Genomic DNA, 22,557 nt, shown 5'->3' on the forward strand with positions numbered 1-22,557 from the left:
TTTTTTAATGAAAAGTTTCAATCAACTGTCTTGGATCCTGTAATTGGATTATAATGCAAATCCCACAGAAAATCCTTAAAGGATCTGTGTATTATTACCAGTCATGGCAAGAGCAAGCTGCTCATCTAGAGGTGGATAGCTATCTCTTTGCTAAATCTAAGTCCCAAACCCTTCAGTGACCACAGTTCAACTTTGTTGTTCATAAACTGACCTCTTTATTTCACTGAGTTGTTGTGTAGATTAAATAATGTAACCTGTCAAGTATAATAAAAATGTAAAGTACTATCACTATTATCACAATGATTAGAGATAATAATATTTAAGCAATTCTCGAGCTGATGGCTCCCCTTTCATTCAAGATGGCGTATGTGCTGGCCTATTTATAGGTCACTAAATAGACTAAATAATGTGACATATTTTTTCTAAAACAAATATTAGATTACTTCCATGTATGATACTATTAATAATTTTGCAGATGAATAAATATTTTTGTATATTGTCAGCGTGTCCTTGGCACTTTATTAGCAACAGTCACCTCTTCCCAAAACATCCAACATCATTAAACCACGTTATTAAGCAGATGATAATAAGAGTCATACACTAAAATTAAAATGTAGCTTATTTATCTCCTTTTTTCCTTTAATGGAAAGAAATGTGCTTTTAGTTTGTAGGAAATTAGACAGTCTTTTTCTCTCTTCCTTCTTGAAATGCCACTTCCATCTGCTGCTCTTCATAATGAGTGGCTTTGTTTTCATTTTACTAATTTAATAAAATTCTTTAACAATAATTTCTAGAGCTGAGTTTAGGGCTAATAATTTTATTTCTCCAGTTCCTTTTTTTCTTTACTCCTAAACTGTTTGTCTGGGATACATACATGCTCAGTTGTGTCTAACTCTTCGTGACCCCTTAGACTATAGCCTGCCAAACTCCTCTGTCCATGGGATTCTCCAGGCAAAAATGCTGGAGTGGGTTGCCATTTCCACCTCCAGGGGATCAGGGATCAAACCCATGTCTCCTGCATCTCCTTGCATTGGCAGGAAGATTCTTTACCACTGAGCCACCCAAGAAGCCCACTTATCTGGAATACCTGCCTCAAACCATGGTATGTAGGACACAATAGTAGTTGTAGTAGTAGTAATGCGTGCTCAGTCATGACAGACTCTTTGCAACCCCATGGACTGTAGCCCACCAGGCTCCTCTGTCCATGGGATTTTCCAGGCAAGAATACTGAAGTCATTCTAAATATATTTTATTATTGCAGGACTAGGTAAGTAGATAGCATATTTAAAAGGAGAGACATTACTTTGCCAACAAAGGTCCGTCTAGTCAAGGCTATGGTTTTTCCTGTGGTCATGTATGGATGTGAGAGTTGGACTGTGAAGAAAGCTGAGCGCCGAAAAATTGATGCTTTTGAACTGTGGTGTTGGAGAATTCTCTTGAGAGTCCCTTGGACTGCAAGGAGATCCAACCAGTCCATTCTAAAGGAGATCAGTACTGGGTGTTCTTTGGAAGGACTGATACTAAAGCTGAAAATCCAATACTTTGGCCACCTCATGTGAAGAGTTGACTCACTGGAAAAGATCCTGATGCTGGGAGGGATTGGGGGCAGGAGGAGAAGGGGATGACAGAGGATGAGATGGCTGGATGGCATCACCGACTTGATGGACATGAGTTTGAGTAAACTCCAGGAGTTGGTGATGGACAGGGAGGCCTGGCATGCTGCAATTCATGGGGTCACAGAGTTGGACACAACTGAGTGACTGAACTGAACTGAACTGAGGTAAGTAGACATTGCTTTTTTTTTTTTTTTTAAAGGAAGAGTATCACATGGCTAATGAAAAAGTTTAGTTAGTAACTCACCATCAAATATATCCACCATTCTGAAGAAAGCCAGAGATAATGATGACTTTCCACTGCCAGTGCGACCACATATGCCCACCTAAGAAAGCAACTGTCACTCAGAGAAAAGAGGACTCAGACAAAAGAAAAAAGTAGGCATAGCATTTTTAACTTAGATAAGACACCATGATAAAACTGCAACTCTATTTAAACAGTTACATTAAAATTGTCATTCTCCTCTCAGGTCTCCTTTCTGAGTTATCATTATTGAGATAACACAGGATCTTCATCAAGTCTTCATCAACTGTTTTTTATTTCTATGCGGTTGTGCGTTTTACCTCTGTGGCTTCATTTTTCCATTTAGTGTATCATTGACCTAATAAACAAGTACTCCACTTTGTCTCAGAAGTGATGATTTTATTATATAACAAGAAGTAAAATGAGTCCATTTTTCTGCACACTTGCTCTTTTTACAATAACTAAAATAAATCATTGTGAGGCCAGAGCTAGTACAAACACAAAGATTCTCAAGGGGACATCTGGAATGGTCATGAGCCAAAAGCTAGAAATTTTGAAAAACATGCCTGTTGTTCACTTTTCTGATCTTCATGGGAGATGAATGAATGGCAATACGGTTTAGAGAACGTATACTTTATCTGGATCCACTCTCTCCCTTTTCTCTTTTATGCACATAATTTGACCTATAAAGTGTAAGGAATATAATGGGAGCCCAGTGAGAAGATCCTTGGCTGACATGTCTAAGGAGCTCAAGTGGCAATGGGGTGGTTCATCTGAGGTTCTGTATGAATTAAATCAAATGACAGTGAACTCCATACCTTCTGCCCAGGTTTGATGTAAGCCTTGACGTGCTTAAGAACAGGCTTTAGGTTATTTTCATATCTGACACACAGATCATGAATCTTGATCTCCCCTTCCTGAGGCCAATGTTCTGGAACTTGAGAAGGATCTGGAGGGTGGATATGGAGTACAGGAAGAGAGACAGAGAGACACAAAAAGAGGCAGAAAGAAAAGCACACATGCTTATATACATTTACACATACACACATAATCATTGTTTCCTAAATTTACGGTCATACTAAACCTACTTCTGGGTTTAAAATTTCTTTAATTAAAAGATTATATTTATTTATTTGGATTTTGGCTGCATCGAGTGGCTTGAAATATCTTCGTTCCCCAAACAGGGATTGAACCCTAGCCCTTGGCAGTGAGAGCATGAAGCCCTATGCTCCATGGCCAGTGGTTTCACTGGAATAGAATTGAGGTTCTGCATGAATTAAATCAAATGACAGTGAACTCCATACCTTCTGCCCAGGTTTGATGTAAGCCTTGACATGCTTAAGAACAGGCTTTAGGTTATTTTCATATCTGACACACAGATCATGAATCTTTCACTGGCCATGGAACCACTGGCCCACTAGGGAATTCCCATATGGGTTTTTTTCTTTTAATTAACATTACATTCAGAGTAAAAGTCTCTTGATTAAGAACTTTAAAAATAGTTTTTGTGTGTTTGTTTTGGAGCATTAACAGGCATCACGTCTCTCAGCACTCTATTGCTCAATTCTATTCCTGGTGGTTCATCTGACAATGAATTCATTTGTTCAGTCAGCTGGTCCTCAAACATTTGAGTGATTCAGATGTGAGAGGTGTTATGCAGGGAGCTGAAAGGGAAGACATGCCTCGAGGTGCTCAGTGTGTCCCAGGGGACCGCATGCAAGTGAGTCAGCCCCTATAGGACTGCACGCAGAATCACGTGACGGAGGCTGACCCAAGGTGTTCTGGGAGCAGAGATGGTGGTAGCCCAGGAGTTCCAGCAGGGTTTCAAGAGGACGTGGTGCCTGAGATGGATCTTAAAGGATAAGAGGTGGGGAAATTTATTTCATATATATATATATAGAGAGAGAGAGAGAGAGAGAGAACAAAGATAAAAAGAAAGCATAGCATGTTGGTATGGCCAGAGTGAAAGGTATATAGGTGGATAATGAAAGATGAGATTAGACAGGTGAGGAAAGATTGACTAATGAATGGTTGCATGTCCTTGAAGAGCTGAAGAGGTACTGAAGGATTTAGGGAACAGAATGCATCTTAGGCATGAGATTTGCAGTTAAGGAAGATTATTCTGTCCTCAGTATTGAATTTCCTGCCAGTTTTATTCTAGCAAGGCTAAGAATCTTGGTTATTTTAAGATCTAAGCTCCTTGGCATCTAAATTAATAAGCTCTTGAGAAAAAGAATACAATAGTTCATAGTTGAGGTTGGTAATTAATATAATACAATCCAAGTATCTTTATGCCATTGCATGTGTGCTCAGTCGTGACTGACTGACTCTTTGTGACCCCATGGACTGCAGCCTGCCAGGCTCCTCTGTCCATGGGATTTTCCAGGCAAGAGTACTGGAGTGTTGTCAGTTCCTCCTCAAGGGGATCTTCCCAACCCAGGGATTGAACCCAAGCCTCCAGAGGCTTCTGCATTGGCAGGCGGATTCCTTACCACTATGCCACCTGGGAAGCAAGTTTCTTTATAATTCTCTCTAAATATGACTAGGTAAATCTATTTGGACTCTGGTTGTATCTAAGATTTTTTCAGGCCTAAATAATCACATCTTTTCAGATGCAGTTGTACCTTATCAGGCAAAGTCAAGATGAGAGAGGATTCTCTGGCTATTGAAATGTAAAACAAAAGCAAAAATGACAATGTGCCTGACACACAACTAATATTCTTAAATAACTATTTAGGTGAAACACCATAATATTCAGAACAATACCCATGGTTCCTTCATAGTTCTCAGACTCCATAGTCAGGAAACTGTTCACTTTCTTCACTGCGCCCATCTGGACCTCCACATCAGCCAAGTTCCTCACGACCCAATTCAAATAATTGGTTATCTGTGTCAGGTGACAAAAACAATGAGCACATAGCAAATAAAGTAACAGTTTTTGTGAACACTGGATATCAGGGGATAGGATGACTTGGACTGTTCACGTGGGTACAGTTCATAAACACTACAGGTCATCAGAGATCAGAGAGGATGTCATGGGCTAATGCTGGCAAAGGAGGTATTGGCTCTTCTTCAATGGTCCTCTAATGTCATTGATTTGTGGACTGTCCTAACTTCCTTGCCCAGTGGATAGTTGTGTGCTTCCACTTACCTCATTTATATTCACATGGGAGTTGAAGTGAAAGTGAAGTGAAAGTCACTCAGTTGTGTCCGACTCTTTGTGACCACATGGACTATACAATCCATAAAGTTCTCCAGGCCAGAACACTGGAGTGGGTAGTCTTTCCCTTCTCCAGGGGCTCTTCCCAACCCAGAGATCAAACCCAGGTCTCCTGCATTGCAGGCAGATTCTTTACCAGCTGAGCCACAAGGGAAGCCCAAGAATACTGGAGTGGGTAGCCTATGCCTTCTCCAGCAGATCTCCCTGACCCAGGAATTGAACCAGAGTCTCCTGAATTGCAGGCAGATTCTTTACCAACTGAGCTATCAGGGAAGCTCACACGGGAGTTAGTGTTCCTAAATGGGTGGTGAGCAACTCAGGACAAGAATCCCAAACAACCTTGGGAGAACTCTGACCACAGTGTTTGAGGAGTTTCTAAAAATTGGTTCAAAATGTCAGAAATGAATCCATGCCATCCTAAAACGCCGGGTTTAGGCCCAAATCTACTATTATCTGCAGGCTATCATCTTGTTATGAATTTCTAACTAGTCCTCTAACATCCACGAATAAGAGTTGATGATAACTACGGAAAGTACCTCAAGTGCGGTACAAAGAGAGAGAGAGAGGTTTTCATCCATACTTACCGTAAGTGCATACAGAAGACCTAAGCCCACCAATCCAGAATTGGAAGACCCACTAATGGATGCAATAGATGCAGTGAGGACAATGCAAGCACCCAGATAATCCTAAAAAAGAGTGAGAAAAAATGTTAAAAGATTTTCCCTAAGTTCTTAAAACCAAGGATCCCGATCAACCCGGGTGATCAGTAACAGAATAGACGTTACTCATGGTGTGTCCTGTGAGGTTTCAGAACAAGGTTACAGAAGGTAGGGAAGAATAACAACTCACAGTCTTAGGGCTGGACGGGAAGTGATGCAAGGCTCTGATTATATCTGAAAGCAGATAATTCTTTCAGAGATGGTAACTACCTGGTCAGAAATCAAGCTGCAATTTTTGGCATGACCAGGATCAGATGAAATATTTTCTTTCTTTCTTTCTTTTTTTCTTTTCTACTGCATTTTACCAGACAAGCAATTATTTTTAACTTAACTTTCTACCTTGAATTTCATGTGCACTTATACCAGGGTTGGGATTAGCTCTCTTATATGCTAATTCAAGGCCTTTGCAGAAATTTGTATCTAGTTAGCTTGTTAGGATTTGTATCAATATCTGAACTTTTTGTCAATATGGACTCAGAGTCTGGGACATTAAATCTAAAGATTGCATAGAAATAGGAATAAGTGTAATTTTTCTCTCTTAATTAGAAATATGAACATGTCTTAAAATATCTGAATTAATTATGACTCAATGATAAACCTTTTCCAGAAAATTTAAAAATTAATTAAGGTAAACCTTTAAACTCAAAGGAGAGATGGGGGGCACCTGTCTATTTTCTACACTTTCTTCCTCCTCCATTTCCCAACATTCTTAGGCATTGTTATATCTTATCCTTTGAAAAAGAAATTTCTTTTCTTTTTTTTTAGATTTGAATATCAGGAGATTTATTTCAGTGCTGTTATTATTGGAAAAAATTGGAAAAAAAAAAGGAAATTTTCCTACTATGTGAAAGTTGCTCAGTTGTGTCCGACTCTTTTAGATCCCATGTACTATACAGCCCATGGAATTCCTTAGGCCAGAATACTGGAGTAGGTAGACTTTCCCTTCTCCAGGGGATCTTCCCAATCCAGGGATCAAACCCAGGTCTCCTGAATTGCAGGCAGATTCTTTACCAGATGAGCTACCAGGGAAGCCCTAGAATACCTATACCAGGGAAGCATAGAATGAATAAATAAATCATCATACAGACATGTGATGGTATTGTATATTTTGCTGTGATTAAAAATAATGTTTTAAACATTTTAATAATGAAAAATGGTCATCATTTTACATCAAATAAAAAATGCCAGGCATAAAACATGCAGCAGGATTTTTAAATTATAAAACATTATATAAATTTTATGTGTTTACTTTTTATTTATTTCTTAAAGATAATATAAATGTTAACAAAATGTTAATGGAATTGTCCATAGTCAATAGAATCATTAAAATTTGTCAGGCTGATGTGCCACATATGCCAGAAGCAGGTCAAATTTCAGGCATGAACACTTTCTAGAATTATCTCAAGTCTCATCTTACTGGTGATGATCTTTAGCAAGATACACCTCTGATACCTTAAAAAAAAAACTAGTAATTAGGTGAGAAGACTTTAATGACCATAATAGAGTGGTTAACATGCTGAAATCAAGAATGGTTTCTCAAATCAGCTCACATGTGTGCATCCCAGCATCTATTTTCTTTTATTTATTTATTTCTATTTTCTTTAAAGATTTCTTTTTTGATGTGGACCATTTAAAAAGTCTTTATTAAACTTTTTACAATATCACTTGCCTTTTATGTTTTGGTTTTTTAACTACGAGTCACGTGGGATCTTAGTTCCCTGAACAGGGATCGAACCCACACCTCCTGCACTAGAAGGTGAGGTTTTAACCACTGGATAGCCAGGGAAGTCCCTCTGCAATTTTTAAATTAGCACCAAAGATCAACTTGTTGGGGAGCAATCAATGATCCCAGCCTTGGAATCACAGGTCTGGGTTCAAATGATGCCTTTGTCAATTACCAGCTAATACATTTAGATGAGTCAGTTTCTTCTTTGAAACTCAGTTTCTTCTTTGGAAAATAGAAATAGTACCTAATTTACAGGGATTTTGAAAGGAATAATAAAAAAAATCAGTTAGATTTTCCCACCTCCATGTAACAGGATGTCCTTTTCCCTTCTGGATGATTTTCAAATGTTTGAAGCAAGGTTAAAAGCTTTTGTGCATCATAAAACATCAAAGGTTAAAACAGGCACTAAAATTTAATTCTGTCATGATTCCCATGGTCTTTACAAAGAATAAAGAAAGAAATCATGAGATTTAATCCCTCGAGGCAGTAAATTCCATAGAGTTAGTAAATATTCCTTTGATAGCTCCTTCCGTTGTATCCAGTGTATTCATTTATTAACAGCTTGTCACCAATCAGACCCCCCTTTATTTGAAGCAACAACTATATGAATGTAGAATCTAACCAGCCTGGGCTGCTTTTTTATATATTATAAATACCAATGTGTTCCCCTAAATACTTCTAAAATATTTATGACAATATGAATTTTTCCTTCCCACTCTCTCGTTAAAGTTAATACTTTTAACATTATGCTATAAATTTGTTATTCCCAATATTAGCTTTTCTAAAGAGACTCATAAAGAGTTTATGTGATAAGTCTCAGAAAGTAAGTTAGCACTAGGAGATACTTCCAGCAAGATGCTCCCAGCATGATACAAAGAAATATTCCAATCTGTGTCTGAGAAATTACTGTGGGCAACATACAGTTTAAGACAGGGGGCCCCAATTTCCAGTATTTTAAGGCTGATAATATGAGGTGGACCTGATGTAATAATAACAGAAATAGAGTACAGAGTAAATGTAATGCGCTTGAATCATCCCTAAACCACCCCCCGCCCCCGTTCCCTGGTTCATGGAAAAATTGCTTTCCATGGGGACCCCTGCTTCAAGGGCTTGAAACAATATATGTTTTTATTAGTTTCTATTCTCCACTTCCTCCCAGATGACCTCAGAAGGGCCTCATGCATTCATCCATCTTTCCATTCATTCAATGGTCTTTTAAAGGTATATATAACTTCCCTGTTTAGAATATCAATGCCTTCTTATTGCACTTGCAATAAATTCAGACTCTGATGAATTACAAAGCCGCAGATGATGCAAAGTTTGGGTTCTAGACCTTGCCTCCTCTGCCCTTATCTGAGATTCCATTTCTACTCCTTCACATGCTCCAATCATGCTGGTCTTCCTGTCTTCGGTCAGATAAACTGGGACCTGGGACCCTTTACTGCAGTGCCTGAACCTGAACAAACGAATCCTTCAGCAAGAGAGTACAAAGAAACTGAAAGGGACTAAAAATAACGGCACACACGCGCCACTGGGGTCATGACTTACAATAAGATACAAAAAGACTGCAAATCAACTGCCATTTCTAAGGTGCCAGGAACAGAAGCATGGTACTGTGTATGATCCCTGCACACAGCACCATCAAAGGGGTGGGCAAACCACTTAAGCTACTCTTCCTCCTCAACCCCCCAATTCACCCCTACATTCAACCTATTTAAGGAATCAGCACTCCCTGAAATGTTAAGGTGGAGTGTTAAACCACTGGACTGCCAGGTAAGTGCCCAAGGCATAGCTTTTTGAAGTACATAATAGAGCAGATTTTTCAGGGAATGAATCCATTGCCAAATTCCACAATCTAGTAAATTCAAATAGAAGTAAGAATTTAAAAACCAGTAGGTCTGCCGTTTGTGGCAATAGCGGTAAAGAACCTGCCTGCCAATGCAGGAGACATTAGAGACTCAGGTTCAATTCGTAGGTCAGGAAGATCCCCTGAGAGGAGGGCATGGCAACGCACTCCAGTATTCTTGCCTGGAGAATCCCTTGAACAGAGGGAGTCTGGTGGGCTACGGTCCACAGGGTCATGAAGAATCGGACACGACTGAAGCAACTTAGTGCACAGGCACAGGTCTGCAGTTTAGTATCTAAAACAAAGTTATTTCATTTTTCATAAAAATATTTTTTATCATTTTCTTTTTTTTTTAAAGTGCTATTTGTGTTGTCTTTTAGTTATATCAATGAGATACTTTCCAGTTCATTCCTGGATTACCACCCCCTGCTCAATAATGTTTTTTTTTTCTAAGAAACTGGAGATTTTTTGGAGGCATTTGATCAGAATTTTACCTCATCTGAATAAGAGAGGAAGCCCCTTTGTGCATGTTTATCAAGAAATCTCATAGCAAAATAACCAAATTCCAATAGCTTCCCTTCCAATAGTACTGTAATAGTAACAGGCATGTGAAATTGCTAGGTAATATAAGAGTTTATGTTAGTTGCCCATTTCCACTTCCTTTACCATTAAACTTTAGTTTAATGAATTATACAGTGACTGTACCTTTCCACACCTTCTTTCCTTTCCACTGCAAACATGTGAACAACAAAATGGCTTAAAAGCACTAAGAAAGGACAAGCAGATCATCTGAATTCACTCACATGCCAGCAGCACATGTCCTCCCATTAAGGCTTTCTATGTCCTACCCAATCAATTCACTGAAGAAAACACTTTCGGTCATAATGATACAATGGAAAGAGAGAGTCTGCTTAGGAAACAGAAGCTACTACACATGTGACTTTCCATTCTTAAAGAGGGCCCAACCATAGGACATTTGTATTAGTGATAAATTAAAACTTCCATTGAGTTTGGGAATTCAACACTCCCCTCCAGAAGGGAAGACTTTGATCCCCAGGTCAAAAGAGAGGTCTCTGGTCAGATTTCCAATGATTCAATGACCTCTATCTCTTTGTGGGATTATAGTGAAAATAATAATTTTCCATAAAACAACCTTATAAATAGTTAATAGGAATACCATCTCTCCCTTTTTTCATAGTATTCAGAAATCCATGTCTAAAAACAAGAAGTCGGTGTTTATGGTTCCACGGAGTGTCTGGGTCTTCACATGACAAGATGAACACGCACCTGTCTATAATGGAGTTGTAAGCACTCAAAACAGCTCTGTACTGTTTCACAAAATAGACTCTCATACAAGTTCACCCTGAAGATTAGTTTCACTTTAGCCTGTTGATTCTAAAGACTTTTTTTCTTTTTTGGCTTCTTGATGTGATTTCTCTTTTATCCTTTCACCACACAGCAAGACAAAGCCTTGGAAAGATACCCTTTAGATAGAGTTACACAATTTTTGCAAATGGAAACACCAATGCCAAAGAACTGGAACTGTTTAGTGCAGAGGGATGAACAGAAAATGCTGTGCTGAACAAAAGAACGTAAGCATCATTCAAAGGTTAGGCTGCAGTGACACCCTGCACATGACTGTGGTCCACTTAACTTGGCACCGGAGGAGAAACACTCCCCTCCCCTGCCAAAGCAACCTGGGTGGTCACAGTCTGGCTACTTTCCTACCAGCCAAATTATTCTTTTAGGTTCTTGTCCTTTTCTGAGGCCTGTGTGCTGTGACCTTTATTCCCCCCTCCCCAATTCAGAATAAGTATGAAATGAACACGGTGGGCAGGCTACATCTTCCATGGTTGACACTCTTCAGCCAGAAAAAGGGAATACTTTGTAATTGTCTTATGTGTGTTAGTCACTCAGTCATGTCTGATTCCTACAGACCCTATGGGCTGTAGCCCACCAGGCTCCTCTATCTATGGGGAGTCTCAAGAATACTGGAGTGGGTTGCCATGCCCTCCTTCAGGGGATCTTCCTGACCCAGGGATCGAACCAAGGTCTCCTGCATTGCAGGCAGATTCTTTACCCACTGAGCCACCAGGGAAGCCTCTGTAATTGCCTTAACACTTATTTAGCATGACCAGAAAAAGAAATGAAAGCCATATATTGAAAAAAAATATATAATAAAACTTGGATGGGGCTCAGGAATCTTTCCGAATTCAAAAAAGGTATTTTTATCCTTTTATCCCTTACTTCTCTTGGAGATCGTCTGTCCACAGAATTCAGTGGCATTGCTCCAGAAAACTAAAATTGAGAATGAGGAAAAAAGGAAAAACAGTCACGGGAAACTATGATAAGCTTTCTCCTCTTTCTCTCCATGGAGGTCATTTTGCTGTTCAGTCATCAGTTGTGCCCCACTCTTTGCGATCCCATGGACTGTGGCACTTCTGTGGCAGGCTTCCCTGTTCCTCACTATCTCGCAAGCTGCTCAAACTCATGGCCATTGAGTCAGTGATGCCATCCAACCATCTCAACTTCTGTGGCTCCCTTATACTCCTGTCCTCAATCTTTCCTAGCATCAGGGTCTTTTCCAAAGAGCTGACTCTTTGCATTAGGTGGCCAAAGTATTGGAGCTTCAGCTTCAGCATCAGTCCTTCCAAAAAATATTCAGGAGTTATTTCCTTTAGGATTGACTGGCTTGATCTTCTTGCTGTCCAAGAGACTGTCAAGAATCTTCTCCAGCAGCACAGTTCAAAAGTACCACAATTCTTTAGTGCTCAGCCTTCCTTATGGTCCGGAACTTCCACATCCATACATGACTACTGGAAAAACCATAGCTTTGACTAGATGGACTTTTGTCAGCAAACTGATGTCTCTGCTTTTGAATATGCTGAGTTGTTGAGCTCCTCAGATCCGCATCAGGAGACCTGCTGGCCTCTTCTGAGCTCTGCCCAAGGTTCCTCCCGTCCTGATACCGATTGGCTGTGCTTCTGCTATGGGAGCTCCCAGATTATTTGAGATTAGCAGATATTTTTGTTAATTTGCTGGTTAACATATCAAAGAATAGGGAATGGAGGCAGCTGTGTTGATACTGGAGATAAGATCAATGCAGCATCAGCGGGCCAGATAGAGGTTTTCATTACTTATCTTGTTGTAAATGACTTACGAGGCAGAAAATATCCAGCTGTGGGGTTCAGAGAGCAGTTCACACCCCAGTCTCCAAGGTCCTATATCTGAACACTTATATTTCTCATATTTCTGAAACAAGATCCATTTATTTCAAACTGAAATTGTGTCTCCAGTGATGCACAGTAGTAATGAGGTCATTTACATGTGTACAATTGGGAGAAAGTTATTTCCTAGTTAGAGTTATCTGTTCTATTTATTCAACACTCCTATTGTGGCACATATGTTCTTGGATTATAGCATTTATATTCAAATAAACATTCTAATGTTCTAATATTCTAAATATTCTGGTTCTAATGAAAACTCTGTACTTTGAGTGTACAGAATAGGAGAATAAATCTGACTGGTTTCAAGTTGGATTTCTGGGATTGTCTAGAAGGGTATGCGTGTGTGTGAGTGTTTGTGTGTGTGTGTGTGTGTGTGCTAAGTTGCCTCAGTCATGTCCAACTCTTTGCAACCCATGGACGGTATCCCACCAGGCTCCTCTGTCTATGGGATTCTCCAGGCAAAAACACTGGAGTGGGTTGCCATGCCCTCCTCCAGGGGATCTTCCCAACCCACGGATCGTACCAGGGTCTCTTACATCTCCTGCATTGCAGACAGGTTCTTTAGGCCCACATAAACTTATTGAGAGAAGGAAATGGCAACCCACTCCAGTACTTTTGTCTGGAGAATCCCATGGACGCAGGAGCCTGGTTGGCTGCCATCTATGGGACTGCACAGAGTCGGACACGACTGAAGAGACTTAGCAGCAGCAGTAGCAGCAAACTTATTGATAAACAAATATGAGAGATGAAAGAGACAAAATCATCCACAAAAGACTCTGGACCTTGAATTCTATCAGCAGATATGCCTGGAATGTTGCTATAAATCAGCAAGTTTCTTACCAAATTTTATATTTATTCATCAGAAATAGAGCAAAGGACTCTATAACTTTTTTGTGTTGGTTTTTAAGGGACAGATCTGGTAATGAGACCAAATAGCAAGTTGTGGAAAGATGATAATACACAGAAAAGAAAAAAAAAAGACACAAAAACAGATGTGTTATAAGGTAATAGAATGAATGGCAGATTCTACCCTTCCTTTTTCAAATATCATACATACATATATATATATATTTTAGGTTTCTACAAGTGGAACTAGAATTCATTTATATTCAAGTAGGTCCAGCCGCCTTTAATGGGGGAGTTAAGTAGCAGGGTATGAGGCAAGCTAAACTAACCCACTCTGAATCTGGCTGCTGTTTCTCTCTCATTTTTCCTGACCTCCCCTTTCTTGGCAGTCTGAACGCTCTGATATCTTGTCTTCTGGCTACAAGAGCAGAACATATGGTTTGCTTGAAGATTCTTGTTAAACGTTTGTCCATCAGCCTGACAGTGGGAAGTGCTAACGAGAAGAAGCAGAAGCCAACCCAGACTCACCTCAAGTCCAGAGCAAACACACGCGCCCCTAAGAAACACACTTGATCGTCAACATCAGGAAAATCAAACACAAAGGAAACTACTGACATTTCACCCCTGTGATTTTAGGACATTCTCTGATTCAGCTAGTTCATCACTAGCTTTGTTATTCAGATATGATTTCTTTTCCTCGGAGAAAACAGATTTGAGCAAACAAACAGAAGCTTAAAGCAAGGATTTAGGGTCTGGGTAAGATCTAGGAATAGTAGTTTGTTTCTGTTATAAATCCTAAACACTTCGCCTGCCTTTCTGTTACTTACAGGTAATTGGAAAATCTCTGCCCTGCCCCTCCCAACCCTCACAGTGATCTGGAAGAAATTTCTTATCTATTTAAAATTTGTGAAATATAATTGTGTTATGTTGCTGGATAATTTCTACACAATAACACAACACAAAACAATATAGTGCTGGAGAGTCTCTGTTATTAGTGACCAATTATGACAACTACAGCTTACAGGGGGACCCAAGATTCTCTATCAATATGTTATCCATCCATCAACAACTCAGATTTTAATGTGGGCTCCTTCCTTTCACTTTATCAAATCCCCATTCCCAGATGCCCTCTCTGATCCACTGAGTTTTGAAAGAGAGCCTCCATATGACTGGGATGCTTAATCAGTGGAAGTGAGGTTCTTAACAATAATGCAGATAAACTTCCTTTTCCTTTTCACAAACTAATAATTATTTTTTAAGAAAAGATGACAATCAAGTCATCATTTCTACCAAAGTTGCTTATTCATACTGCAGATTACACAGGCCAGTCTGCAAACAACATCTCCTTCCCTCTGGAACTTGGGTCTAACCTATTTCCTCTTTCATTTATTAGGAGTGGTTGACTTATTAACCATTTACCAAAGCAGGTACCATTTCCATTAATTTATTCATTCATCCATGCATCCATCTATTCAAAAGACATTTGTTGAGTGTACCTGCCAAAAAGTGAGCTACAGGACTTATATTACTATTTTTAAACCTAACACACCCATGAGGTCATACTCCTAGTTTACAAATGGCAAACTGGGACCCAGATAAATTCGTTAACTTGCTGGACCAAGTATGTACAATGCCAAAGCTTATACCCATTCTCCTTATTTATACAGGACAGAAGAAGGCAACAGATGAATAACTGCAGTTTTTTACATTTGGGCTAACATGACCCTCCACTGGCTTAAAATAGAAAGCTGCCATCTCTTCCAGGCTGGTCCAGTTCAGTAGAAGTGAGTACATCTATTCACTTGTCAAATTTTGAAAAAAAAAAAAAAAACAAAAACCTGAAGTTATACAAATATTTGCTATTCCATTAACTTATGTCATCTGGCCACTAATGAACACAAACTGAATTTTTGCTTTTGGGGCTATCTGTCTTGCCATTACCTAAAAACATCATGACAAATTTCATCCGTACCATAAACAAACCTGAGCTAAAGTCCAGAAAATGTGGAGTGAGTGCTGAACCTCAGTGGAAGCCTAGTTTTTACAACTGTCTCCCTCTTTGCATCAGACCTCTTCTCTGTGTGGTTTCCATTTCGAAATCATGAAATGAACGTACCGTTCTGACCTCCAGCCATCTGTTGGCAGCTGAGAGGAATAAGTAGGCAATGTTGTTAGTGTCTGTCAGTTCCAGCATTCGTTGCTTAAATCTGGTCTCATGCCTGCAGAAAACAAAAATATTATGTTAGCCACACAACAGGAGAAATAATAAAAAACAGTCACACTTCCTACTACATTATTTACTCAACACAGTGACGAACTGGTGGGATGGAATGACTAGTAAACGGACTACTTGCAAATAAAGGCCAGCTGCTACTGCTCTCCTGCACCCTTCCTGAGAGATGGCATGGAGCAGTAGTTCCTTTCTCAACCTCTGCTACAGAAAGGAATGTTTCCGATGACAAAGTCCTATTAAAGATCATTTCATAACTTTCTACACAAGGATGGTTACCGTGAAAACAAGGCACAGCCTGTCTCAAGGGCCCTACAAAACCCAGAAGAAGTTGTACAGAAATGCAACATACTTGACCTAGATTTTACTGCATATATCTTACTTTTCCACAAGGCATGGTCGGAGTTGGTAGCAGGAGCTAGAAGAGACTCACGAAAGGCAGGAAACTATGGGTCTGTAACAGGCAAGTATATACCTTAAAAATGTTCTTTTCGCTCAGTTTCTGGAAATCAAAGGAGGACAACGAGGTGGCAAGAGGTCGAGGATGAAGGTCTTTGGGAATGGCAGATGTCCTTGTTAAGCAAGATATCTTACACCTCAAAGTTACAAATTATTTGTAAGAATGGTCATTGCATGAAAGAAACTCTTGGCGTGTAGTATTTACGGGGATCTAGGACACATACCGGAGAAGGCAATGGCACCCCACTCCAGTACTCTTGCCTGGAAAATCCCATGGGCGGAGGAGCCTGGTAGGCTGCAGTCCATGGGGTCTCGAAGAGTCAGACACAACTGAGCGACTTGACTTTCATTTTTACTTTCATGCATTGGAGAAGGCAATGGCAAGCCAATCCAGTACTCTTGCCTGGAAAATCCCATGGACAGAGGAGCCTGGCGGGCTACAGTCCATGGGGTTGCAAAGAGTCGGACACGACTTAGCAATTAAACAACAACATGACACACACAGTTTAGATACTGATACTGGGTCAAATTAAGTTCATTCTTGGTAATCAACATAATCAGACCAAATTCTGTGTAACCTTTGTTATAAAGGAAACTTCTAATAAAAACCTCATCCCGGGATTTCCTTGGTGGTCTGGTGGTTAAGAATCTGCCTGGGAGTGCAGGGGATGCTGGTTCGATCTCTAGGCAGTGAGCTAAGATTCTGCATGCTGCAGAGTAACTAAGCCCAACTGTTACAACTAAAACCTGATGCAGAAAAAGAAACAAATATTTTTTTAAAAAGAAACTTCATCCATTTGAACATGGGAGCTACTTCTCATAGAAACTCATGTTCCATGTTGATAAATCTTTTCTACATCACAAAAATAGTCTCTTTTTGTTTTTCAATTATTTTCCCTGGGTAACAGAAACAATGGAAAGCTGGATCATATAAACAAAATAACTGATTGGAAGGTTGGAGGAAGTGCCAAATTCAACTTTCTGTGGCTTCGGCTTATCTTACAGAGACCTCCTGTCTATGTGTTATGTTTGCAGAGAATAACCAAATTTCATCTGACAGCCTGATGGTGATTCCTAGTTGATAAAAGACTGTTCCAAGTACCCCCCGCCCCCACCGCCCCAAATCTTCAAATCAATTTGCAAAAGTTTACAATAAACTATCACTATGTCAAAAATGAAGAAGTCCGGGGTGGGGTGTTCACTTGGCCCGTGAAGCCATCCATACAGGCCAATATAAAGCACATAGTTGAGATTTATCCAGTCAATCCGATCACTCCAACATGCCAAACCAGAAAAATCAGATAATTGAGTCAGACAGCAACATCTGATCTACGATAATCAAAGGGTTAGACAATCAGAGCCAAATAATTACCTCACTTTGGGTTATGTAGCCTTGACCCAAATGCCATGCATAGGAGGACCTGCACTGAATAGCAATACACTGGGCGGGACCAAGCAGACAGAGAAACAGGACCACCCTCATCATGACCCTTATACAGATGTGTGAGCTTAGTCACTCAGTCGTGTTCGACTCTTTGCGACTCCATGGACTGTAGCCCACCAGGCTCCTCGGTTCATGGGGATTCTCCAGACAAGAATACTGAAGTGGGTTGCCATGCCCTCCTCCAGGGGACCTTCTCAACCCAGGGATCGAACCCAGGTCTCCCGCATTGCAGGCCAATTCTTTCCTAGCTGAGCCACCAGGGACAGAGTGAATAATTAACAGAGGATGACTCACAGAGTTATAGGATTTACTGAGATAGTGGATTTCAACTGTGAACAGATATATCCAATTCCGTATTTGCATTACTGGGTGGATTTTCACCCACTCATTCAGGAACATTTAGCAAGCATGAACTCAAAGTGAGACATTACAACATATATGTATGAACAAGACACAACCTCTGCCCTAAAGAAGCACATTGTCTAGTGAAAGAGGTAAGCATGGGGTTGTTGTAGTATGAACAAGTAAAGAGGGCTCAACACAGAAGCCAATCACATGGCCCTATGTGAAAAATGCTAAATGACTATCAAGGAAGATGAAAGTTTGCACTGGCTAGAAGAAAAGAATGGCAGGGAATAGGGTGGAAGGTGGGGAGGGATGGATAAAGCCATCTCTGGGATGGACTGAATGAGGTTTTAAGAAATGGGCTGAATTTTTTCGGGCTTCCCTGATAGCATATTCAAAAGCAGAGACATTACTTTGCCAACAAAGGTTCGTCTAGTCAAGGCTATGGTTTTTCCTGTGGTCACGTATGGATGTGAGAGTTGGACTGTGAAGAAGGCTGAGCGCCAAAGAATTGATGCTTTTGAACTGTGGTGTTGGAGAACACTCTTGAGAGTCCCTTGGACTGCAAGGAGATCCAACCAGTCCATTCTGAAGGAGATCAGCCCTGGGATTTCTCTGGAAGGAATGACGCTAAAGCAATGACGCTAAAGCTGAAACTCCAGTACTTTGGCCACCTCATGCGAAGAGTTGATTCATTGGAAAAGACCCTGATGCTGGGAGGGATTGGGGGCAGGAGGAGAAGGGGACGACAGAGGATGAGATGACTGGATGGCATCACTGACTTAATGGAGTGAGTCTGAGTGAACTCTGGGAGTTGGTGATGGACAGGGAGGCCTGGTGTGCTGCGATTCATGGGGTTGCAAAGAGTCGGACACAACTGAGCGACTGATCTGATCTGGTGACTCAGACGGTAAAGCGTCTGCCTGCAATGCGGAAGACCTGGGTTCGACCCCTGGGTTGGGAATATACCCTGGGGAAGGAAATGGCAACCCACTCCAGCATTCTTGCCTGAAAAACTCCATGGATGGATGAGGCTGGTAGGCTACAGTCCATGGGATCGCAAAGAGTCGGGCACGACGGAGCAACTTCACTGGTTCACAGAATTTTTCAGGTGGACAAGGAGGGACAAAAGCATTGGAAGTATCAGGAACAACATGAGCTAAGGAGCAGAAATGAGAAAACAAGTCCAGGAGCTGGAGACAGGGTCCCCCTTCCTAGAGGGCTGTGATGATGGAGAGACGTGGGGAGGGGGAAACTTGGACCAAAGCCTGTGGACTCCAGTTGAGACGAACGTCCAACACTTCATTGTGACAAAGTGTCTTGTCTGGGGCTCTTCTTCCTCTCCCTCTAGTTTGGGGATATTGTTGCAGATACACTCTTAAAGAGTTTGTAAATGGAGCTGGCAACAGTCTGAAGGAGCAGTGAAAGGGGAGGGGTGGAAATGCAGCGAACATTCTTTCTGTGTGTTTCTATTTGGCAAGAACCCTTCTGTTTTCCTAATGGAAACTTTGACACACTCAGTCTGTATCTTTTCATCCACATCCAGCTCATCTTCTGAACATTCTTAGACCTTTATTCTGTCAGACCAAAAAAAAAGTAGGAAAGGTCACTGAAATCTCAGTCTAATTTAACTGTGATCCTCTGGTGGTAAACTACTTGAGGTTAGTTCATGCTGCCTCTGAGTACACCATGAACCCTGAACGCAGGGGAGGAAAGCAGCCTAATCAGTAAATACAAACTTTCCAGAGAGCTAACGACTCTGGGGACTCTTACTAGCCTGAAAGACAGGAAGAAGTAGATGGAAAAGCATGTGTTTGATTCTTAACAGTCGCTAAGTCGTGTCTGCCCCTTTGCAACCCACGGACGGTAGTCCACTGGCCTCCTCTGTCCATGCGATTTTCTAGGCAAGAATCCTGGAGTGGGTTGCCATTTCCTTCTCCAGGGAATCTTCCTGATCCAGGGATAAACCTGCATTTCCTGCATTGGCAGGTGGATTCCTTACCACTGAGCCACCTGGGAAGCCTCATTCAAGTCTTAGGTGACATGTAATAGTTTGTCCTTTTTAGAGCTCCCTAGAATTTTCCTGATGTAAAATTAGGAACAGTCAAGCCAAGTTCTGCTCATGTGTCTAGTGAAGAATAGATGATTAAATGAAAAATCTAAATCTTGACTTTCAGTCAAGTTTCTCTTTCATTTGAGACCAGGCTCATTTTCTTCAAGATGTTTTACAAGGTCCAGTCTTCATCATTCTCAGTAAATGACCTCACTTGTTCTTCAGGGAGAAGACAGAGGCTGTTTTCTGTTCCACCTGCCAGCTTGCCTGAATCAGGTCACTGCTTCTTCCCCACCTGCCATGTTATCCCAACTATTTTCCCTGTGGTATTTATCTGGGGTAGAAATAAAAGGCCACATCTTTGGAGTCTTTCTATATCCATTGCAGGACTAGCACTTGCCATGTGTTCAAAACTCAAATAAATTAACTCAAAAGAACTTTGGTGAAAAAATGAAATTCTTAACATGGTGTACTTATGATTACCACTGGGCATTGCTGGCTACTATTAGAACACAAATTATGTCTTAATCAGTTCAGTTCAGTTCAGTTGCTCAGTCGTGTCCGACTCTTTGCGATCCCATGAACTGCAGCACGCCAGGCCTCCCTGTCTGTCACCAACTCCCAGAGTCCACCCAAATCCATGTCCATTGAGTCGGTGATGCCATCCAACTATCTCATTCTCTGTATCCTGTTCTCCTCCTGCCCTCAATCTTTCCCAGAATCAGGGTCTCTTATGTCTTAATACCTACATTCAGAGTCAATCAATGATTCTGCCATCTCTAATAAAAGGTATTAAACACTCTGATGGGAAAACGCATCACTGTGAAAAATATAAATGCTCCACTATGAAATCTGTATCTTTATATTCTACTTTTGACTCAATTATATATATATACATTTATGTGATTTAAATATTTCTTAGGTTAGAAAAATCTCTGATTGAAATCACTACAGGTTTGCATTTAGCACTGCAGAAAGATATAACACTTTAAGAAGTTGATTTTCTAGATTAAATATAACATTCAAGGATGCCAACTCCTTTTCTGATTTTACCTGAATAGGGAAAATCAGTTCAGTTCAGTTCAGTCGCTCAGTTGTGTCCTACTCCTTGCGACCCCATAAATTGCAGCACGCCAGGCCTCCCTGTCCATCACCAACTCCTGGAGTTCACTCAGACTCACGTCCATCGAGTCAGTGATGCCATCCAGCCATCTCATCCTCTGTCGTCCCCTCTCCTCCTGCCCCCAATCCCTCCCAGCATCAGAGTCTTTTCCAATGAGTCGACTCTTCGCATGAGGTGGCCAGAGTACTGGAGTTTCAGCTTTAGCATCAGTCCTTCCAAAGAACACCCAGGACTGATCTCCTTTAATAGAGTTAAGGTAATTTTTTGAGTATTAAGCAAACTCTTTTGATGAAAATCTTGGGATATTACTTCAATGTTTACCAACATTGAAGAAAACTATTTAAAGTCTGAAGTAACTTTGGTGTAATAATATTTCTTTTATTATTATTACTAATGCATGTATGTCAGCTTCTCTGTTACTTCTTTGCTAATCACTGTGGTTAATGCTTTAGGTGTGTGCTCAGTTGCATCCAACTCTTTGTGACCCCACAGACTGTAGCCTGCCAGGTTCCTCTGTCCATGGGATTGTCCAAAAAGGACACTGGAGTGGGTAGCCATTGCCTCCTCCAGGGGATCTTCTCAATCCAGGGATCGAACCACCGCCTTCTGCACTGCAGGCAGAGTTTTTACCACTGAGCCACAGGGGAAGCCAATGCTTTATGAAAAGTGAAAGTTGCTCAGTCCTATCCAACTCTTTGCAACCCCATGGACTATAGCCCACTAGGCTCCTATGTCCATGGGATTCTCCAGGCAAGAATACTGGAGTGAGTTGCTGTTTCCTTCTCCAGGGGATGTTCCCAATCCAGGGATTGAAGCCAGGTCTCCTGCATTGCAGATGGATTCTTTACCATCTAAGCCGCCAGGGAAGCCCAAGAATACTGGAGTGGGTAGCCTATCCCTTCTCCAGGGGATCTTCTGGACCCATGAATTGAACCAGGTTCCCCTGCAATGCAGATGCATTCTTTTCAGCTGAGCTACCAGGGAAGCCCTAATGTTTTACATGCATTATATCAATTAGTCCAATTACCCTAAAAAGCAAAATGGTTTTCCCTATTTCACAGATGAGGTTAGGGAATTCAAAAGCCTAGTCTAAATCACACAGGTAGTATCTACCCGACATGATGCTGAATTCTTTCTTTATTCTTGTTAAAATTTCAAATAACTAAACTCTATGATCATTTATTGTTGTTGTCTAGTCACTAAGCCATGTCCAACTCTTCTTGCAACTCTGTAGACTGTAGTCCACCAGACTCTTCTGTCCATGGGATTTCCCAGGCAACAATACTGAAGCAGGTTGTCATTTCCTTCCCCAGGGGATCTTCCTGACCCAGGGATTGAACCCGAATCTCTTGCACTGGCAGGCGGATTCTTTACCAGTGAGCTGCATGGGAAGCCCTCTGTGATCGTTTTTTGTCATGTTTTTCTTACTACTAGTTTAGAACATAGGCACACACACAGTGGG

The 22,557-nt window shown here is 40.9% G+C and overlaps 1 protein-coding gene across 6 annotated transcripts in view; it reads right to left on the reverse strand.

Moving 5' to 3' along the window:
• ABCC9 (ATP-binding cassette, sub-family C (CFTR/MRP), member 9) overlaps window positions 1–22,557 on the reverse strand; it is a 157,386-nt gene that overhangs the window by 19,975 nt on the left and 114,854 nt on the right. For all 6 annotated transcript variants that reach the window (XM_010855951.1, XM_010855952.1, XM_010855947.1 and 3 more), the window contains 5 exons: window positions 15,558–15,660; window positions 5,662–5,763; window positions 4,624–4,744; window positions 2,676–2,806; window positions 1,861–1,939 (listed from right to left, as the gene is read on the reverse strand). In XM_010855951.1, coding sequence (XP_010854253.1) covers window positions 1,861–1,939; window positions 2,676–2,806; window positions 4,624–4,744; window positions 5,662–5,763; window positions 15,558–15,660 — 536 coding nt within the window. The remainder of the gene's footprint in view (window positions 1–1,860; window positions 1,940–2,675; window positions 2,807–4,623; window positions 4,745–5,661; window positions 5,764–15,557; window positions 15,661–22,557) is intronic.

The sequence above is a fragment of the Bison bison genome, unplaced genomic scaffold, assembly GCF_000754665.1.
Source record: "Bison bison bison isolate TAMUID 2011002044 unplaced genomic scaffold, Bison_UMD1.0 scf7180017864370, whole genome shotgun sequence".
In the NCBI taxonomy this organism is placed as follows: Eukaryota; Metazoa; Chordata; class Mammalia; order Artiodactyla; family Bovidae; genus Bison; species Bison bison.